We start from the raw sequence: 17,328 nt of genomic DNA on the forward strand, positions 1-17,328 counted from the left end.
ATAATTATATACCATTACATATAAACAATTGGGTAAATTAAAAAAAAAAAAACCTATGCACCTGTACAAAATTCAAAAACAAAAATAAAATAAATTTAAATAATTTTGTGTTATTTATTCATTCTTTTCCATATTCAGCTTTTATTCAGAATATAAAAGTGGCTGTAAGTATTAGTTTCTTTAGGGCTTCTTTGTGTCCATATTATTACAAAACCTCTGACACAAAAATCTTCTTTCATTCTTTTTCAAAAATCATGTTTGTGACGTACGCTGTTGGGGTTTTTCTTATTGGCTGACAAATGAGCAACTACGTTATGGGATCTGAGGAATAACTTTGTGCTCTGTTTATATTGTAAGGAACATGTTTTTATATTATCTAGGCTTTCTAAGCGAGGCGGCGGAATTCGATGGAGAGTTGTATTGTGAAATTACTCGTAGGTGGGGTTATTTTTAAAATTAAATTAACTGGACAGGGTGCGCCTGTTCTCACATTGCCGGAGGATTGGGGGCGGAGCTACGAAATCCGAACTTCACTTCATATCTGCCCGGCAAATTTAAACCTGTGACAATGAGAACTTGGCTTTCTTGGTTGGTTGTTATTTCTCCATAAGACTGCATAACAATTACATCGAAGAAGGCACTTTGTCATAAAAATACAAGTAGTGCATTCAAGTTTAAATGATCTTAAGAGTTACTAGTGAAGTAGGCCTATCGTAAAGGAATATCAGGATAGGTCACGGATTAAACACAAATTTCTTCTACTTTGTGATTTTATTCGGAAAACCTAGAATATATAAGATTAAATAACAATTGTGAGGTCAGGCTTCTGGCAGAAAGCTTAAATAATACAAACATAACCTTCAAATATCAATACAAACTACCAGAGCTAGGTAAGTTGGAGGTTAGTAATAAAAAGTACAATAACCTATCCTAGTAATGGTTTCGTAACCAGGAAGTAGAAGGCTAGATTATCTACAATACTTCTCTTTGACCTAACTGAACCGGCAATATACTAACAACATAACATAACAGCAACAAATATATTTCTACAATATATTTATAAATCTATTTTAATTTGACGCTTTATATAACAATGTATTGTTCAACTGAAATAAAGAATTTGTTTATTTATTTATATTCTCAACTAAAATTCGGTAGGCCTGGCCAGACAGCTTGACGTCACATCGGAAAACTTCCGTTTATTGAAACTGCGGTCTGAAGAAGAGCATTATAGCCCACGCACATCTTACAGAAGACCTACAGAAGTAATAGGAACTACAGAAGTACACTATAATGCCTTCATGCAACACCAAATTATTTACAAAGTGGTTCAAACGATGAACAGGATAAGTACGCAGATACAGTAGAGGACGCACACACGTTGTATTTCGAACAAGAATTCACATGGTCATAATTCACAGAAAATTAGCTTATTAAAACTTAAAAGCACAGGACCTATAGGAGTATAGACTAAACTTGTTGCATCTCAAACAAGAATTCACATATAATTCACTTTAAAATAGCTTATTTACAAGCATAAGACCTACATGGTCAACTTGAAGACATTTTGAACACGGTTGTTATGAAATCGTGGACACGTTGCACAACATGCGAACACGTTGCACTGCACTATAGCAAGTGGCGAGGAATGACTCGATATGATTGTTTCTAACACATATCATCATCCGAGTGAATAACAATGTCTGTGGCTGTTCGCCAACTGTCAGCTACAGCTCCAACACGCCCAACAAACTTGTTTTCATTCTTCTTTTTTCTTTGATTACGTGGAAGTTCCAGATACTTGCTCTTTATTGCATTTGTTCGTGACCTTTGAACCTGCTTCTGAGAATTCTCTAAAATAAGCCCTTCATTGGATGTAGGGAGTTTTGACTTCATTTCAGCCAAATGTTCATTATTGAAATTTAACATCTTCAGCATAGTCGTGGGGTCATCGTTTAGGAGGTACGAGTAATCGGCCATCATCTTCAAGCTTTCACGGTATTTCTGCGCCAGATTTCTGTTGTGTTCCACTGAAGAAGGCTTACTCGTAGTCTCAGCTTCTATGCCATCAATAGCATCGTCACAAGATGTCGTACTTATGACGACCTCCGCAGCATATGGGCGGGAGAAAAAGTTGTCGTCTACTGCGTCCGCTTTCCAGCTTTTAATTAACTCTTCTGTTGCTTCTTGATCAAACTTACTCTTTTTTATTTGGAAGAGCGCCTTATACATGTGAGATTGTATAACTTTATCTGATGGATAAAAGCATCTGTTCAGTGTGTCGGGTTGAGGAATGTTTTCGTCTTTAATCATTCTTCTAACCAATTCCTTTAAATGAAACTTCATGGTTTTAACACAACAAACATTTCTCTTCACCATGTTCTTCAGTTCTGTCTTTAACTTCGGGTGCAAAGTCTGGTTCAAATTGGACGAAAGAGTTGCATGTGTATGTTCCGCTGCAGGTGACACTACAATCATGTAACGCAAAGTACTTTTCAGTGGAACACTTGCTGCCAAATCTTCGTTGAGTTTCTTCAATACCTGTGTGAGACAAGTTTGAGTGTTAGTCACAAGTAAGATTTAAGTGTGTGACATTGGCACACACATTTCCAACTTTCAGTCCAATATAACATACAAAATGTGCACAGACCTAAAATAAAAATTCTGTCATTTAGGGTAAGGATTTGGGGTTTGACATTCAAAGAGAAATGTATTGTATACATTATTTACTTTTTTATAAAAGTTCTAATCGGCGTTACGTGTGTGACATCAGAAAAACCACGTATTTTTATTTTTTGACTTTAAACTGAGAACTCTGTGAAGTTTATGGGAATAAAAATGTATGAAAATTTGTGGTGCTTAAGGCTCAGGGCCGTATTTAGGTATTTCGCCGCCATAGGCAAACAAAAAATTGCCGCCCCCCTTCATTTTTTTTTTCTAGTCCTAATTTTCATAAGTGTTTTACTTTCTTATAAACCTTCTTATAAACTCGACTGCTTTGTGGTAATACAGTCAATTCAAAATATAATGAGTTTTCGGATGACACAAGCGTACATATTGTGGAACTAGACGGTATTGTGGCGGGTCGTAAAGGCAGTTAACATATTTGCCACCTTATGATGAATTGTGGACTAAACTCTTTCTTTTTTGGTAATAATTTCATTTCAAGTTTCTGTCTTCTGGTGTTTGCGGAAAACGCCTTTTCGTGGGAAACTTGTGGAAAACGCATTTCGCCATTCGGCGAAATGCCGCCACCTGAAACTTGCCGCCACAGGCTATTGCCTATGTTGCCTAGGCCTAAATACGCCGCTGTTAAGGCTATACACTACACATAGGAATGATTACCTAAATTTAAAAAAAATAAAATACATTGATATAAAATTAATTAACAGTGTTATGTGTGTGTGACATAAGCATGGTATAGTGTGAGCGTGTGAATTATCATGGTATATTAGGGTTCCCTTTCGATGTAGAAATTGAAAATCAATGTCAAAGTAAAAATTCAATATCACATCTAAAATTTATATCAACAAATTAATCATCAATGTCATATTAAAAAAAGGCTTTTTTAAAATTCTTATAGCCTAATTAAGTAATTAATAATTATACTGGTTCCTGAAAACTGGTTTCTAAATGTTTGGTCTGAAGAACCAATTCAGAACCAGTGGACCACCCAAAACATTATTGTTTAGGAAAACATTGATAACATGGAAGTGAAATAAATTTGTATGCTTTAGTATGATATAGAAAGTACTCCCTAGTATGAGATAGATAATAATATGACTAGGCCTACGCTAATGTCAAATTATAGGCTTATGTAACATAATTTAGGTTTTTCTATTGAATTTAGTGCGAAAGTAAATTGTGGCCCACTGGAATCAATGACAGCCAACGGAGATATTTTATTGATTATTCTCATTAGGATAAAATACGCATATCCGGTTTCTACGGCCGATTCCAGTATTTCCCAGAGGGAATCATGACGCGGTTACGTCAACTTCGGTTCAGTGAGCGGTCATCACTTTGCTGGCATTATTAACACTGTTGTAACATAATGAAGCACCAGTCTTCTAGTTCTACATTCACCGATTGCAGTTCATTAACCTTACATTATATTTGAAGTGCAAAATTATAGATTTTATGTAAATATAACGTAAAACCCATCTACAATTGATCCGTGATTTAAAGAGAACTGTTAATGATACACTAGGGCATTAAAATCACACTAGTAATTAATCTGGGTTGTATTTTTATAAGTTTGGTAGTTAATTTGAGAAATGTTAGGGAGTTTCAGTGCAAATAACCCTATGTCACAATGCATCGTTACGTGTGTGACAGATATTCTAAAGGGCATAAGTCAAAAAGGACTAAACATTTTAAGTTGTTTTTTTTTCAGGCATTATCCTTGTATGTAACTTACTTTCAAATTAAATTATGAACCTTGTGAAGCAGCCCTTAATGTGGATGTTTCATACAATTTATGCTATAAAAGTTACGTGTGTAACGCAGATAAAACGTAAAACTCATTTTTATAAGAAAACAAGTATTTATATATTACAAAAAAATTCAAACATATTTTTGTCCCTTACATAATATGTATATCAAAATTTGATTTATTACCAAAGCTAGAAATTATTTTAATTTTTACACCATTTGTTAGTCCTAGAACATGGATTTACTTTAATTCGCTCGTTTGCACGAAAACAACCATTGTAACAATATGTCTTATATTGTTAGAAATAATTCTTTTACACTCTTCTAATTAGTCTCATTGGAAAGAACAGGAAATTTCCTATAGGATTTGCTTATTTGCATAGGAGATATAGTTAGATATTTACTGTATCTGGACCACAAATGGTGGAATCGCCCTCTATGTGTTCTTGGTGAAAATTTACCTTTCTCATATCATTTTTATTCTGCTTTTGAAGGGAATACTCTGACCCATCAAAAACACGGATGCATTTCACCGAAAGGTAAGCCGGGCACCCAATCTTCTTTGACGGTTGCATCAGAAATCGTCTTTTTACTGATGACGGGTGGTCAGTCTGTAAAAATAACAAAATAATAGCTCATGCGGGCGCTTTCCATTCAGCATTTACAACCGGGTCAAGGTTGGCACAGCATATAGGCTATAGGGCTATATAGAGCAGAGATTTAAACAGAGATAGAACAGGTGTAGCATAGGTACGTATTACACCTGCCATAAATGCACGGTAATGGCCTATATATAGGCTATTGCTTATCTTATATAGAGGACAACTAAATTAGCCCTAAGCTGGCAATATTTACCAAATCATCAGGTTCTTTCTTCTTCTTAAAATAGTTTTCGCCTTGTGAACACTGAAGATGTTCTGACTTCTCGATGCAAAATGGTGAACCAAAGAAAGGGACAGGAACGATACCACTAACGGATGAAAAGAAGATTTTCTCTCCTAAAAAATGGAATACAAATTAGTTTATGCTGGCCAAAAGGGCAGGGCTAGACGCTGCACGCTCTGTGATTGTAGTAGGGTAGGGCTACATACCTTTTCTACCATAACTGGTTCTGGTTGAGAATGAAAACCCTGAAGCCTTCAAGTCAGTATTGAATGCAGCGTATTTCTCCTGGCTGTCGAAGTATCCAGAATAATACTTATTTTCGTCCGTAGGGTTGATTATGTCTTGTAAATGTTTACTAATAACGACCTCCATGTTTCGTTTCTTTCAACTCAAAATCTCCCTCATACTTGGGAGTGCTTGAGAGATTTTCGAACGTCAAACCAGTGTTCCCGAACTCAAAAATTCAAAATCGGGAGAATTTACGCCTAAAAATCGGGAGAAATCGTGAGAAATCGGGAGATTTTCTTAGAAATCGGGAGATCACTAGAATTATTTTAACAAAATTTCTCCTTTGTCAATAATACGAATCCCTTTTATTATTCCGAAGCATAACCTTAACAACTAACGAAAAAACCCATAAGCAGCGCCGTCAATATGATTATTGTAGATGTTGCCCGTGGAATAACGCAATTTGCCCTAACGTTTAACGGGGACTTATTTTACGTCTGGCAACTCGGCGCAATTTTTTGTGAAACATCGACCTTGGACTGTCACCTGTCACTTTGCGAGACGTCAAAAATCATGTAATACCTACTTACTTTTAAAAGTGAGCGACATTCATACAAGTAACGACCTTCGTCATCGGGATGTGTACAATTAAATGAAACGAAAAAATTTATGAATTTTAATTTTATTTAGGAACCAATCAACCACCTCATGGGCTTTTTCAAAACACCTGTCACCTGGCGACAGATGCTTGATAACGGTAGGTACACTGTTTAGTAATCCTTAATCCTTTATTAAGAAATACCTACAAATATCTCAGTTGAATCATCAAAAACAAAAAGAAAGTGCATGGGCCAAATTAAAATTGTTAATGAAATTATACAGAAATTGTTATAAATGGAGTTATATTAGATTAAAATTAAACCTTTACAAGCATGCTGAGTGTATACAAAAGACAATTGGGCAGTAGAATCTCTTATCTGGGAAGAATCCTTCAAAAATTATCCCAAAAAGCTGTGAGCGCAGTATACAACTCCGCATTTCTATCACTGCTCAACAATCCTTTTTTTTTGTACGATGTACAAAGTAAAACAAAGATATCAAAAACAATAATATTTATACAAAAAAAAAAAAAATAATAAAGAATGTGTTACCAAAATAATAATGATAATGAAAACATATTACGAAACAATATCATAACTATAAGGAATAAAAAATAATAATGTGCTGCCGGAAAGCATAAAAATAATACCCATCAATAGGGTCCTTCCACATAGAAAGCGGGAAAAGCAGTCGGCGCATGGGCGGCCGACGGCCGACAAGAATGATTGTATGTAAACGTAGTAAAGCGCACACAGTGAAGCCAGATACAGACTGCCGCAACTCGGTAAAAAATTCGGGCGCTGGGCGCGGGTAGTCCGAAATACGAAACACGCTTTCTATGTGGAAGGACCCATAGATAGGATGCAAGTATCACCTAGTTATGTTTAAAGATAACATATTACAAAAGAATATCATAACTATAAAGTAATAAAAAAATATCGGTTATCGGTTTTGCATCTGATGGGGCCAACGTCATGATGGGTCATCAACATTCTGTCATGACTCTTTTAAAATTAGAAATACCAAATTTATTTGTTATGAAATGTATTTGCCATACATTTCATTTGTGCGCATCATATGCGTGTGAGAAATTGCCTCGTTTTGTAGAGGACTTTGTTAGGGACATTTATAATTATTTTTCGTCTAGTCCAAAAAGGATAGATCCATGATTGTAAATGGCAAATTATGCTCAGCGACGAATCCACTCATGCGAATTTCAGCTTAAAAACAAAAAAAGAATACTTAATTTAATTTAATAGTAGTTCAAGTTTCGAAATTAAGATCAAACCTTGTATTTTTTATAAATAAGTTTGTTTCTTCTGTGTAATTTTAAGAAACTTTGTATGGCCAGGATCACCCTTAAAATAGGTGAAGTGAAAGCCAAATTAATAAATAGGTAAATCAGAAAAACTGAGCTCACGGCCCACAGAACAAATTAGTAATTAATAACAAAATAGTGAAATAACGAGTGGCGAGACTCATTCTAAAAATATAAGTACTAACCTTCCTTGACTTGATCTTCAAGGGCCTTTTTTCCACTGCTCGCGAAAATGGAGATCATCGGTTGGGATGCTATTGATCTCCTGCTTTTTAGATGTACCTGGGAATTTGAGTGCTTCGTTACTGCATCTCTTCCAGAGGCAATATTGATGTCCTTGTTGCAGCTCTTGCAGAATGCAAAAGTTGCGTTTTTTTTGCTAGGAGCAAGCCAACCTGCATAATCGGGAAAAATTTCCCACTCCTTTTTATATAATTGGGAATATTTCTTTTTTTAGCAATGCTCCTACTCGTACCTTCCCCTGCATCAGAGTCTGAGCTCGTCATAATTAAAGAAAAACGTTCGTAGAACAAAGCACTGAAAAACGCAAACGGAGAGGCAAGAGGAGTTGGCGTTACGTAATAAATTATAAATCACAGCACAGCTCGTAACTCGTAATTGATCGGTTCGTATTGGTCTATAATGGCGCGTTCTGACGTTTCGACTTTTGTTGGCCGACTTTTATTTTACGAAAAAAGTTGAACAAGATTTGGTTCACACGTATCGATTTAAGTTGAAGCGATTTTGACATTCAAAATGGCGTCAACTGAAAATTATAATTAATTAAATTAATTAATTAACCCATTCTAATCGGAACTATAGAATAAATGCCTAATTAATAACGTTCATAGCTTCTTTCAATTTGTTCCTCCTGTTATATTTTATTAGATTAAATTTAATTACAATAAAAATACTCCTCGCCGAAGGAGGTCCGTTTAAAATTTTACTTTTTCCCGCGAGTAACTAAAAAAGACAAGCGAGTTGAAACATGTGTTCACACGGGGTAACGACAAGTAAAACCAAAATGGCGATGGTCGTACTCGAACGTCAAAAGTAGACGGGCTTTCAACTTTTGCTAGGCAACAAAAAAAGTTGATAACTTTGTTGACAGAGTGTTCACACGTGGCGATTAGCTTTCAATTGTCCAACCAACAAAAGTTGACCGACAAAAGTCGCCCCGTGTGAACCGCGTATAATAGAGATATGCTTAGATTGCAGTATTTTGTAAATATTCTGGTCAATTCCCGAATCCGGGGAATTTTTTAGTTTTTTTTTTTTAACCATAGACAATTATTTGCCTGTTGTGCGGACCATAAACAAAGAATCGACGAGAAACGATAAATCGCTGAGAACACCGAAAAATCGGTAGATTTTGGTGCCATTTCGGTAGATCGGGAGATGAAGTGAAAAATCGGTAGATCTCCCGAAAAATCGGGAGCTTCGGTAACACTGCGTCAAACCACAGTCAAACTTCAAGACTTCAAAACTTCAAACAAATTATTCAAAATCAAGTTGATTGTTGCCAGCCTTCGTGTACACTCGGCAAACTTCGTAGTTCCGAGCCGCTTTGAGCCTTCGTGTTCACTCGGCAAACTTCGTAGCTCCGCCCTCAATCCTCCGGCAATGTGAGAACAGGCTCACCCTTTTCATACTTACGATTTCATATATATAGTTGCCATTAGAGAAGAAATAATATTTTGAGACGGTACTTAATCGTCAAAAAATGGCAGCACCTTGAACATAACCATAGATCACAATCATAAAATCTTCTGTCACTGTCATTTGCGAGCTTTGTCACATGGGTGTAGGTTCATGGTTCGTTTATGGTCACATGTCAGATGTTTGTCGGATGTATTTGTCTACCCGTTCGTCTTTGAACCTTTGTCATAAAGATTTTTATAGTTGCAAAATGGCAAAATTGCCTACCTGATCATCGTATCATGATCGATGTGATATTCGTAACACATCAAAATATAGCACAGCAATAAACTTTTATTATTATTAATTAAAATTATGTTACTTATAAAGTTCTCGTGTATTATTTTCTCAAAACAAAATGTAAAATTATCAAATATACTCGCGAAATTTACCATACCTAACAGTAATACACACACAATCAGTAATAAATACATATTGTAGTTAACACTTAAACTTTTCATTAATATTTGAAATATAAAATTTAAAAAAATTTGACGTAGTATAAAACAATGAGAGATGGCAGAAACAAAATGTCAAATCATCAAACATACATGCGAAATTCACAATACCTATCAGTACTACGCATGCACAATCAGTAATAAATAGATATTAGTCTTTTTATTAATATTTTAAATAAAAAAAAACTCTTACGTAAATCAATGAGAGATGTCATGCAGGTGTAATAAATACCATAATACCAACATTGGTCACTCACGGTACTAACCATAAATGAACCCATAAATGAACCACTCACGACAATTTTTTTAAAATTATAGCGTTGCTAAAACGAATTATTGCTCATCTTTGAATGGATTATTAATTTGTTTGTTATCTACAAGATTGGTACTAACCATAAATAAACCAAAATAGAACACGTCCCTTTTTTCTTCCCGCTTAGTCAGTTAAACTAGATGTAAAAAGGTGTCATGTAAAACGGGTATAAGGCTGTGATATGTCCCTAGGTATATACATGACTTGAATTCACAGAAAGACCAAAGCAAACACGTGCTCCCGCATCTGTCTCTGTAATTTTACACGCAGATGGAGGCGGCAGTTAGAATTATTAGACCTTAAGTATTTAGTGAATAGTTTCACCGGTCCCGCAATAAAAAATTAGAAAGCCAACTTGGAAATACACCCATCAAGTCGTAATCCGAAATGGGTGTATTGTTAAACCAGCGACCCGGCAATAAAAACCTTCACCCAAGGCTAGGCTATATTTTAATTGTTTGAAGGTCTTTTGTACAAATTTTAACATCTTTTAAAATAATAATAACTCTAGCGGTGAGAATGTCGATGCCAGCGCCACGGACTCGAACAACGTACCGAAGTGGTGTAAAGCGGAACCACTTTAGTTCCAGCACCCCACGACAGGCGCGCTACGGTCGCCGGATTGCGCAGCTCAACAGATTCCGCAACCAACAGTCCCGAGTCAAACAGTGGACAGTTGATTTTTTGGCACTGGAGAGTGATCTATTCCCCCCCCCCCCCCTTGGGGCGGTCGCCGAGGAAGCTGCCCTCTCGGCAGTTCTCATCTCGCCTCAACAGCTGAAGACAGATTCCGCAACCAACAGTTGATTTTTTTTGGCACCCGACAGTCATCATCTCGCCTCCCCTTGGGGCGGCCGCCGAGGCGCCTCCGCCCAGGAGGCTGCCCTCTCGGCGGTCACGATCTCGCCTAGTTCTCGACAGTTCACATTTCCGCACTCGACAGTCATCATCTTGGGAGTCATCATCCTGCTCTCCCCCTTGGAGCGGCGCCGAGGCAGCTGCCGACCAGGGAACTGCCCTAGCAGAAGTTACCGTCTCGCCTCCGCCGAGAAACTTCCTGCTCTCCCCCTTTGGAGCGGCACCGAGGCTCTTCCGACCAGGGAGCTGCCCTAGCAGAAGTTACCGTCTCGCCTCCGCCGAGAAACTTCCTGCTCTCCCCCTTGGAGCGGCGCTGAGGATATCCCTACGAGGAAGCTACCCTCTCAGGAGTCGCTGCCTGCCGACTCCGCCCTTCGGAGCCTTGGCCCAGGCTGAACTAATTCCGCCCTTCGGATCCAACCCAAGTTGCCGCTTGTGTGATGTCGGTGATATGTGCGAACATGGAGATCCGCGGTTCCAGATAAGAACTATAATTTACGACTAGTATTAAGCTATATTAAGACTAACCCTTCTTTATACATTTTTTTAAATAAATTTTAATCGTGTTCGAACTTAAGTAACTTCTTTTTTTTTTGTACTCGTTCCTCCTTATCTTTTACATGAATAATATTAATTATTAACTTCCCTTAAGTAGAGTTATAACAGCTGGACAAATTATTAGTTCTTTTTCAGCTCCTTTTCGGGAGACGTCTGGCTTTATTTAAAAAAATCGAGTTGGCAACACTGATATGATTTTTGTCTATGTTATTTCTGTCACTTGCAACTTGATTTTGAGGTTACACCATACACTGAAAGTTATGGTTCGCTAAAACCATAAAACAGTAATTTAAAAGATATTTTTTAACATATATATGTACCGCCTAACACAAGCAGAAGCTACCTGAAAAGAAAAAAAAGTAATAACTTACGTGCAACTAGTAAAAGAAATTGTATACACGTTCGAAATGAATTTATTAAGAACTCTCCGTACCTTCGGTATGCAAGAGTGGCGCAGCACCTCGAATGTTTTGAAAACTGTCGGGCAATTCAGAACATGTTCTACAGAGGCCGGAGAATCTGAGGAAGCTGAGACACCAGTAGACCCCGCAAAAGATAGAAGAATTCCGACACCTCTAGAAGTGGGATTGAGATATATGGAGAGCAAAGCTTACCAAACAACCTACGGAGACCTACCAGTATATACTGAATACAGGCGTAACCATAAGGGACAGCTTCCTCCTAAAAAAACCCGCAAGTCTTGCACCAGGAAACAAATGATTTCTACAGGAAACCCTTGCCCTATTTGCAGAGATGAATATTTGGTCTTGGAACCAGAGAATGTAAAACTCTTAAATCAGTTCATTTCTGATCACACTGGACAGGTAAATGAACTGCTTATTAAATTTATTGAAAAAAGGGGAAGATGAACTTACTGTCTACTTAGAGTTACTTGAAAGAAACCATAACTCAGAATCATCGAAACGTTGCTTGATTTGGCAGATTTGAATAGCTAAGTACTTCACATTGCAATTCTTCTTAGATAGTGTAACAACCATTAGTCCCTAGTGATGGTGACATTTCACTCTCCTTAACTAGACTTCCATATTTATTCTTTTATATATTAAAAAGTAGTTGAAGTCCCCGGTGTTGCCTACTTTAAATAGAATTTTTGTAAATCAGATTTAGATAGTAATTTTTCTTTTATTTTGAATGTCAAGTAGTGTATAAAATTTCATCAAGAAGTATCAAAATTCTGCATGAGAAAAGAGGTTTTTAGAAATCTCATATAGACAGTGACCTTCCTCTCCTTTTTAAGGTCAAGTGTGCGAAATTTCATCAACCCCGGAATAAAATTGTAGATTTGCATACAAATCAAGTCCATGCCGCCTGCCACAAACAGACACTCCTTTATATATTAGACTAGCTGAACTCCCCGGCGTTGTTCAGGCTTCACAAGAGAGTTTTTCATAATCAAACTAAGAGAGTGAACCTTCCTCTTGTTTTGAAGTTCAAGTGTGCAAAATTTCATCAACCTCGGAATAAACTGTAGATTTGTGTACATATCAAATCCACGCCGCCCGTCACAGATAGTCAACTTTATATAATTTACAGCGCCCTTGAGGTGATTTTGCACAAAAACAGCGCTATACAAATCATCCAAATATTATTATTATTTTTTTTAATTTCCGAGTTTTTATGTCCGGGTTAAATCTTCCCCACAGGAAAAACTAAACCCTTCCACACACTCTTCCACAAATTATCATCTAGTCCAGAGGTTCCCAAAGTGGTCTATATAGACCCCCAGGGGTCGATATCGGCTTGCTGGGGGTCTATGTCAGCGAGAAAAAAAATTGGGGGTCCATGAGATTCAAATGGGGGTACATACGAGCGGACCCCCATTTACCTTAAGTCAACATTTAGGATTTCCGTAGATGACACAATACACCTAACACAAAAAACACAGTTTACGTAATACTAATTAATACACTGAGAAATTACTTATTCAATATTTGTATTTTTATATTTCGTAAAGTTGTTTATTGAGGTATATAAATAAAAATATACTTAATTCCTTTTGTCGTCAGTATTAATTTATTGAAGCAAAATATTGCACATCGGAAGCCGCAAATTTTCCTAGATTCCCAACTTGTTTTTGAAAAACTTACAGGGTAATAATAACGTCCAACATTTAAATGTACTTCACACAGACTTTAAAACTAAATTTGAGGAATTTTGACTGTGGAAGTGTAATGTTGAAGAATCAGATATTATATGACAAGAAGAACTGATCGGAATAAGCGCTAATAAAGAACTTAAGGGGCAGTTTTGTAGGGCCACCTACAGAAAGAAATTCCCGTTACTTATCCTGCTCCATTTTCATTTGGTGTAATACCTCACAAGGGCGCCCCTGTTGCACAATGTAAAGACAGAGGAACTATACCGCCACCCGGTTGTTGGACAGGCAAGGGAAGGGAATCTTCTTATGAAAAAGAGAAATGATTATCACATGGGACGTTAATATTTTGAGGAAAATTCAATATTCGGCAGGCAGGGGGTCTACGGAAAAAAATATATTTGGCAAGTGGTCTTCGGGGTAAAAAAGTTTGAGAACCTCTGATCTAGTTAATCCACATTATGCAAGTGCATTATATAAGCATAATACATAAATACAAAAAACAACATGTCAAATCACCAGAGATCAAATGGGAAAATAATTCACCGACTCCAGATATTTTCAGATCAGATGGTTCCGCTTGGTTTATTTTTTATTTTACTGATATATATATTTTATAATAGATAATATTATTAAATTTATGAAAAACATTTGTTTATATACATTTGAATAATATTTGGATACCGAAGATACAGCAGCGCATCGACAATGTTCACGGAACTAGGACTGAATGGATTTGCCGGCCTGATGAGACACCGGGTCACTGGAGCCAGGATGCGGCTAATGGCCTCTGCCAACACGTTGGTGACCGCAGCCTACCAGCACCAAGCGCCACTCCTGAGTGAGCGCTGGGCCCAAGCGCACTCAAGACCACACCCTGCATAGTTTTCCTTATTTGATAATTTATTATATCTATTGTACAAAAAAATGTATATCTATATGGGACGTGTGGGATTGCACAAACCTCCCCACATCCTGGAATAAAAAATATTATTATTATTATTATTATTATTATTATAAACAATGTGTGGTTCTACAATTTAAACGCTTGATAGCAATAAATAAAAAATAGACTGCCGTTAGTCAAAATAAATAAATGCCAAACTGAGACAATGGTTTTAGTTTAACACTTCAGAATAATATGTATTTATTACATTTGAACGTATGAATTATGATATTATATAAGGGGCTCTAAATAACTGTGTATTGTCTTAGGACGGGTTGTTTCGGAGAATTTGAACAATTCATCAAATTTCAACGTTCCCGGGTTCTGTGAAAGTCCTATTCAAGTTCTGTTATTATATCATTATAGGTTAGTTGCTTGACAAAACTGAAATAAAAACAGAACTTGAAAATGTCTTTCGCATAACTGGAAAATGAGCCTTGAAATTTGATGAATTGTTCAAATTCTCCAAAACAACCCGTCTTTAGGTAAGTTTTTAGATTTTCACGGCCAAAAGCATTTTTGTTGTTTGTTTTTGGGGTGTTATGCCGTGTTGCGCTAACTCCTTCTCTAGCCGACGTTTCGGACAGCGTTGCAGTGTCCATCATCAGGGCAGATCCGGTAGATCCGAAGATCTATTATAAAGAAGGAGTTAGCGCAACACGGCATAACACCCCAAAAACAAACAACAAAAACCCGTCTTTAGTTTATCAAAATTAAAATCTTAGTTTATCAAAAATAAAAAAGAGTTTCTAAAATGACTGTTTATTGCAGTATTCACTTAAGTTGAAGATCTGGCCTTTTTGCTGGGTGTGCTTTCAAATGCATACTACCGAGCATAGAAATAATGCTGGTCTCACAAGAGCTACTCTCCTCATATATGTGGGCGTGGCCTGTTTCCAATGGGAATGTATAACCATAGTCAAAGTTAACCACCTGGTCAAAGTATGGTGTGGCAAGGGCTTGTAATTAGCTGTAATTTACGGCGCCTTCACAATCCGTAAATTGTGTTCAGGAGATGGGAGATTGAAACGAGTGTCTGCACAATTGAATTAGTTTATTCGTGAGGACGATTTTTATAATTTACGCAGAGCGCGGTGACGGTGGCAGAAAGAAGGTAGTACTGGCGGTTCAATCGAATGCTAAAACGGGAATGAAGATCCCTCTTGTCATGCTCGCTTGCGTATAGTAGCCGATTAATTCACGTTAGTATTGCCACATGTGGGGGGAAATAAAGTAGTCCCACAATGGCTTAATTTTGTTAGTTCAACATATAATTTTAAACACCGTGTTCCTCGCTCATGCTGAAAAACTTTGGGGGGTGGTTATTCATGATAATAAAAGAAAAAAATCCTAATAAAGTTTTTTAAACAAAGCAAAACTAATTTTTTTTTTTTAGATTGTCTAGTGTAGTGTAATTTTGCAAGTAATGCACATGTTCAAATAGCAAAATGGGCTCCCTCACATTTCAAATCATAAATAGAACAGCTGACCGACTGCAAAGAATAATAATTATAACCTCTCTTTTTTATTTTTGTACTGTATGTGAAGCTTATAATACGAGGGTATACTTGCCAACAAAAGTTGGGGAATTTGTTTGGGCATGCTTAGTAAGGAACCAACCAAAATTTCAGCCATTTTGGACGCGCAGTTGTTGTTTGACAGTCGTTTTAGTGAGTCGATACAAGTGTTTTTGTGTTAGTGGACGAAATCAAGTATCGAGCCTAAGCTTACGTAAATTTAACACGAGTTGGACGCTGTGTACAGGGGCTCTGCACCATCATTTACCACTGAAATTTTGGGAAGCTGAATTTAAATTGCATATTAAGAGTGGGAGTAAGCCCGTCATCCCATCGGGTTCTTAAGAATAAAGAAACGGTAAGGAATCGGCATAAACCAAACACCCTACGTAAAAAAATCTCACAATGGCTGTGTTGCAAACCGTATCGAACTTTACTTTTCTGCGCAGGGTTTTACAGTACTCAGTGTATGTTGATTCCTTGCCGGACCGTGGGACAGGGGACTAAATAGTAAATAATTACCAAAAATTGTACTGATATGATTATTATTTTCAGATTCTCAGCTACAGCGTTACCGGCCTGTGCCAACGGAAGCACAATGCTCTCGTAGTGGCCATTATCCGTGCCAAGGAACAAGGAAGAATCGTCTACGATGTTCCCTTCAGAGAGTACAACTATGACGAGTACATTTCCAAGATTTCCATCAATGAATAGGCCGTGTTATACACAAATTATATGTAGCATAAAATAACGTTTTAGAGAATGTACAACTAATCCAAAACTTTAATAACCATAGTTTTATGTATTGGAATGTGTGTTTGCTTGTTCTGTTACATACAAACACCATTAGGTATGCCATTTGGGTGCATTTTCAACACAATCTATCCAAGTTATCTTCAATCACATATTAAGCGACATCCGCATACGAAGATAGCTGCCGATGGATCACGTCATATGCAACAGCCACATAGATAAAGGTTAAGTACGTTAATGTTTGGGATTACTTGGTACATGTTTTAGTTTGTGTATTTAATCGTTGAATAAATTATAAATACAATATTTATCGTCTTTCATTGTGAATCTAATTCTAGATCTGTCAGGGAAAATATTTAATAATAAACTTACAGATTGACATACTCATCTCTGCAGGCACAATGTAGATTTAGTGGTAGTATCTCATATCGCCCTGGTAAAAGACCACCATACGGAATCAAAATGTTGCTTGAAATGGCTTTAGCCTTGTGTGTGGCCAGATCACAACACTTCACAACCATCCTCCACGCATCTCTTTTCCTTCTCCACTTCCTTTAACCTAGTCCTTCAGACTCCGGGACAGTGGGGAGAAGTTGGAACTCTCCAACTTGTATTGAACTCAAACTGACATGATGCAAGTTCATAT

At 37.0% G+C, this 17,328-nt stretch overlaps 2 protein-coding genes across 2 annotated transcripts; one reads left to right on the forward strand and one right to left on the reverse strand.

Moving 5' to 3' along the window:
* LOC149417935 (uncharacterized) lies at positions 1 to 5,956 on the reverse strand. The gene is made up of 4 exons (XM_089639243.1): positions 5,526 to 5,956; positions 5,290 to 5,432; positions 4,896 to 5,045; positions 1 to 2,541 (listed from the first exon to the last, which is right to left on the reverse strand). The coding sequence occupies exons 1-4, from the start codon at positions 5,689 to 5,691 to the stop codon at positions 1,669 to 1,671; spliced, it is 1,332 nt and encodes a 443-aa protein (XP_089495369.1). The 5' UTR covers positions 5,692 to 5,956; the 3' UTR covers positions 1 to 1,668.
* Positions 5,957 to 11,581: 5,625 nt separating this feature from the next.
* Positions 11,582 to 16,988, forward strand: mRpS18B (mitochondrial ribosomal protein S18B). Its single transcript, XM_089639244.1, has 2 exons — positions 11,582 to 12,174; positions 16,485 to 16,988. The coding sequence occupies exons 1-2, from the start codon at positions 11,758 to 11,760 to the stop codon at positions 16,641 to 16,643; spliced, it is 576 nt and encodes a 191-aa protein (XP_089495370.1). The 5' UTR covers positions 11,582 to 11,757; the 3' UTR covers positions 16,644 to 16,988.
* Positions 16,989 to 17,328: the final 340 nt, after the last annotated feature.

This window comes from Hesperophylax consimilis, chromosome 14 (genome assembly GCF_061612785.1).
Source record: "Hesperophylax consimilis isolate HC1 chromosome 14, BYU_Hcon_1.0, whole genome shotgun sequence".
In the NCBI taxonomy this organism is placed as follows: Eukaryota; Metazoa; Arthropoda; class Insecta; order Trichoptera; family Limnephilidae; genus Hesperophylax; species Hesperophylax consimilis.

Excerpts from the sequence above, each read along its gene's own strand:
- mRpS18B (XM_089639244.1), top strand. The coding sequence starts at position 11,758 with ATGAATTTATTAAGAACTCTCCGTACCTTCGGTATGCAAGAGTGGCGC. Across the intron at positions 12,175-16,484 it reads TTTCTGATCACACTGGACAG|ATTCTCAGCTACAGCGTTAC; the intron begins GTAAATGAACTG and ends TATTATTTTCAG.
- LOC149417935 (XM_089639243.1), bottom strand. The coding sequence starts at position 5,691 with ATGGAGGTCGTTATTAGTAAACATTTACAAGACATAATCAACCCTACG. Across the intron at positions 5,433-5,525 it reads AACCAGTTATGGTAGAAAAG|GAGAGAAAATCTTCTTTTCA; the intron begins GTATGTAGCCCT and ends TCCATTTTTTAG. Across the intron at positions 5,046-5,289 it reads AGAAAGAACCTGATGATTTG|ACTGACCACCCGTCATCAGT; the intron begins GTAAATATTGCC and ends TTATTTTTACAG.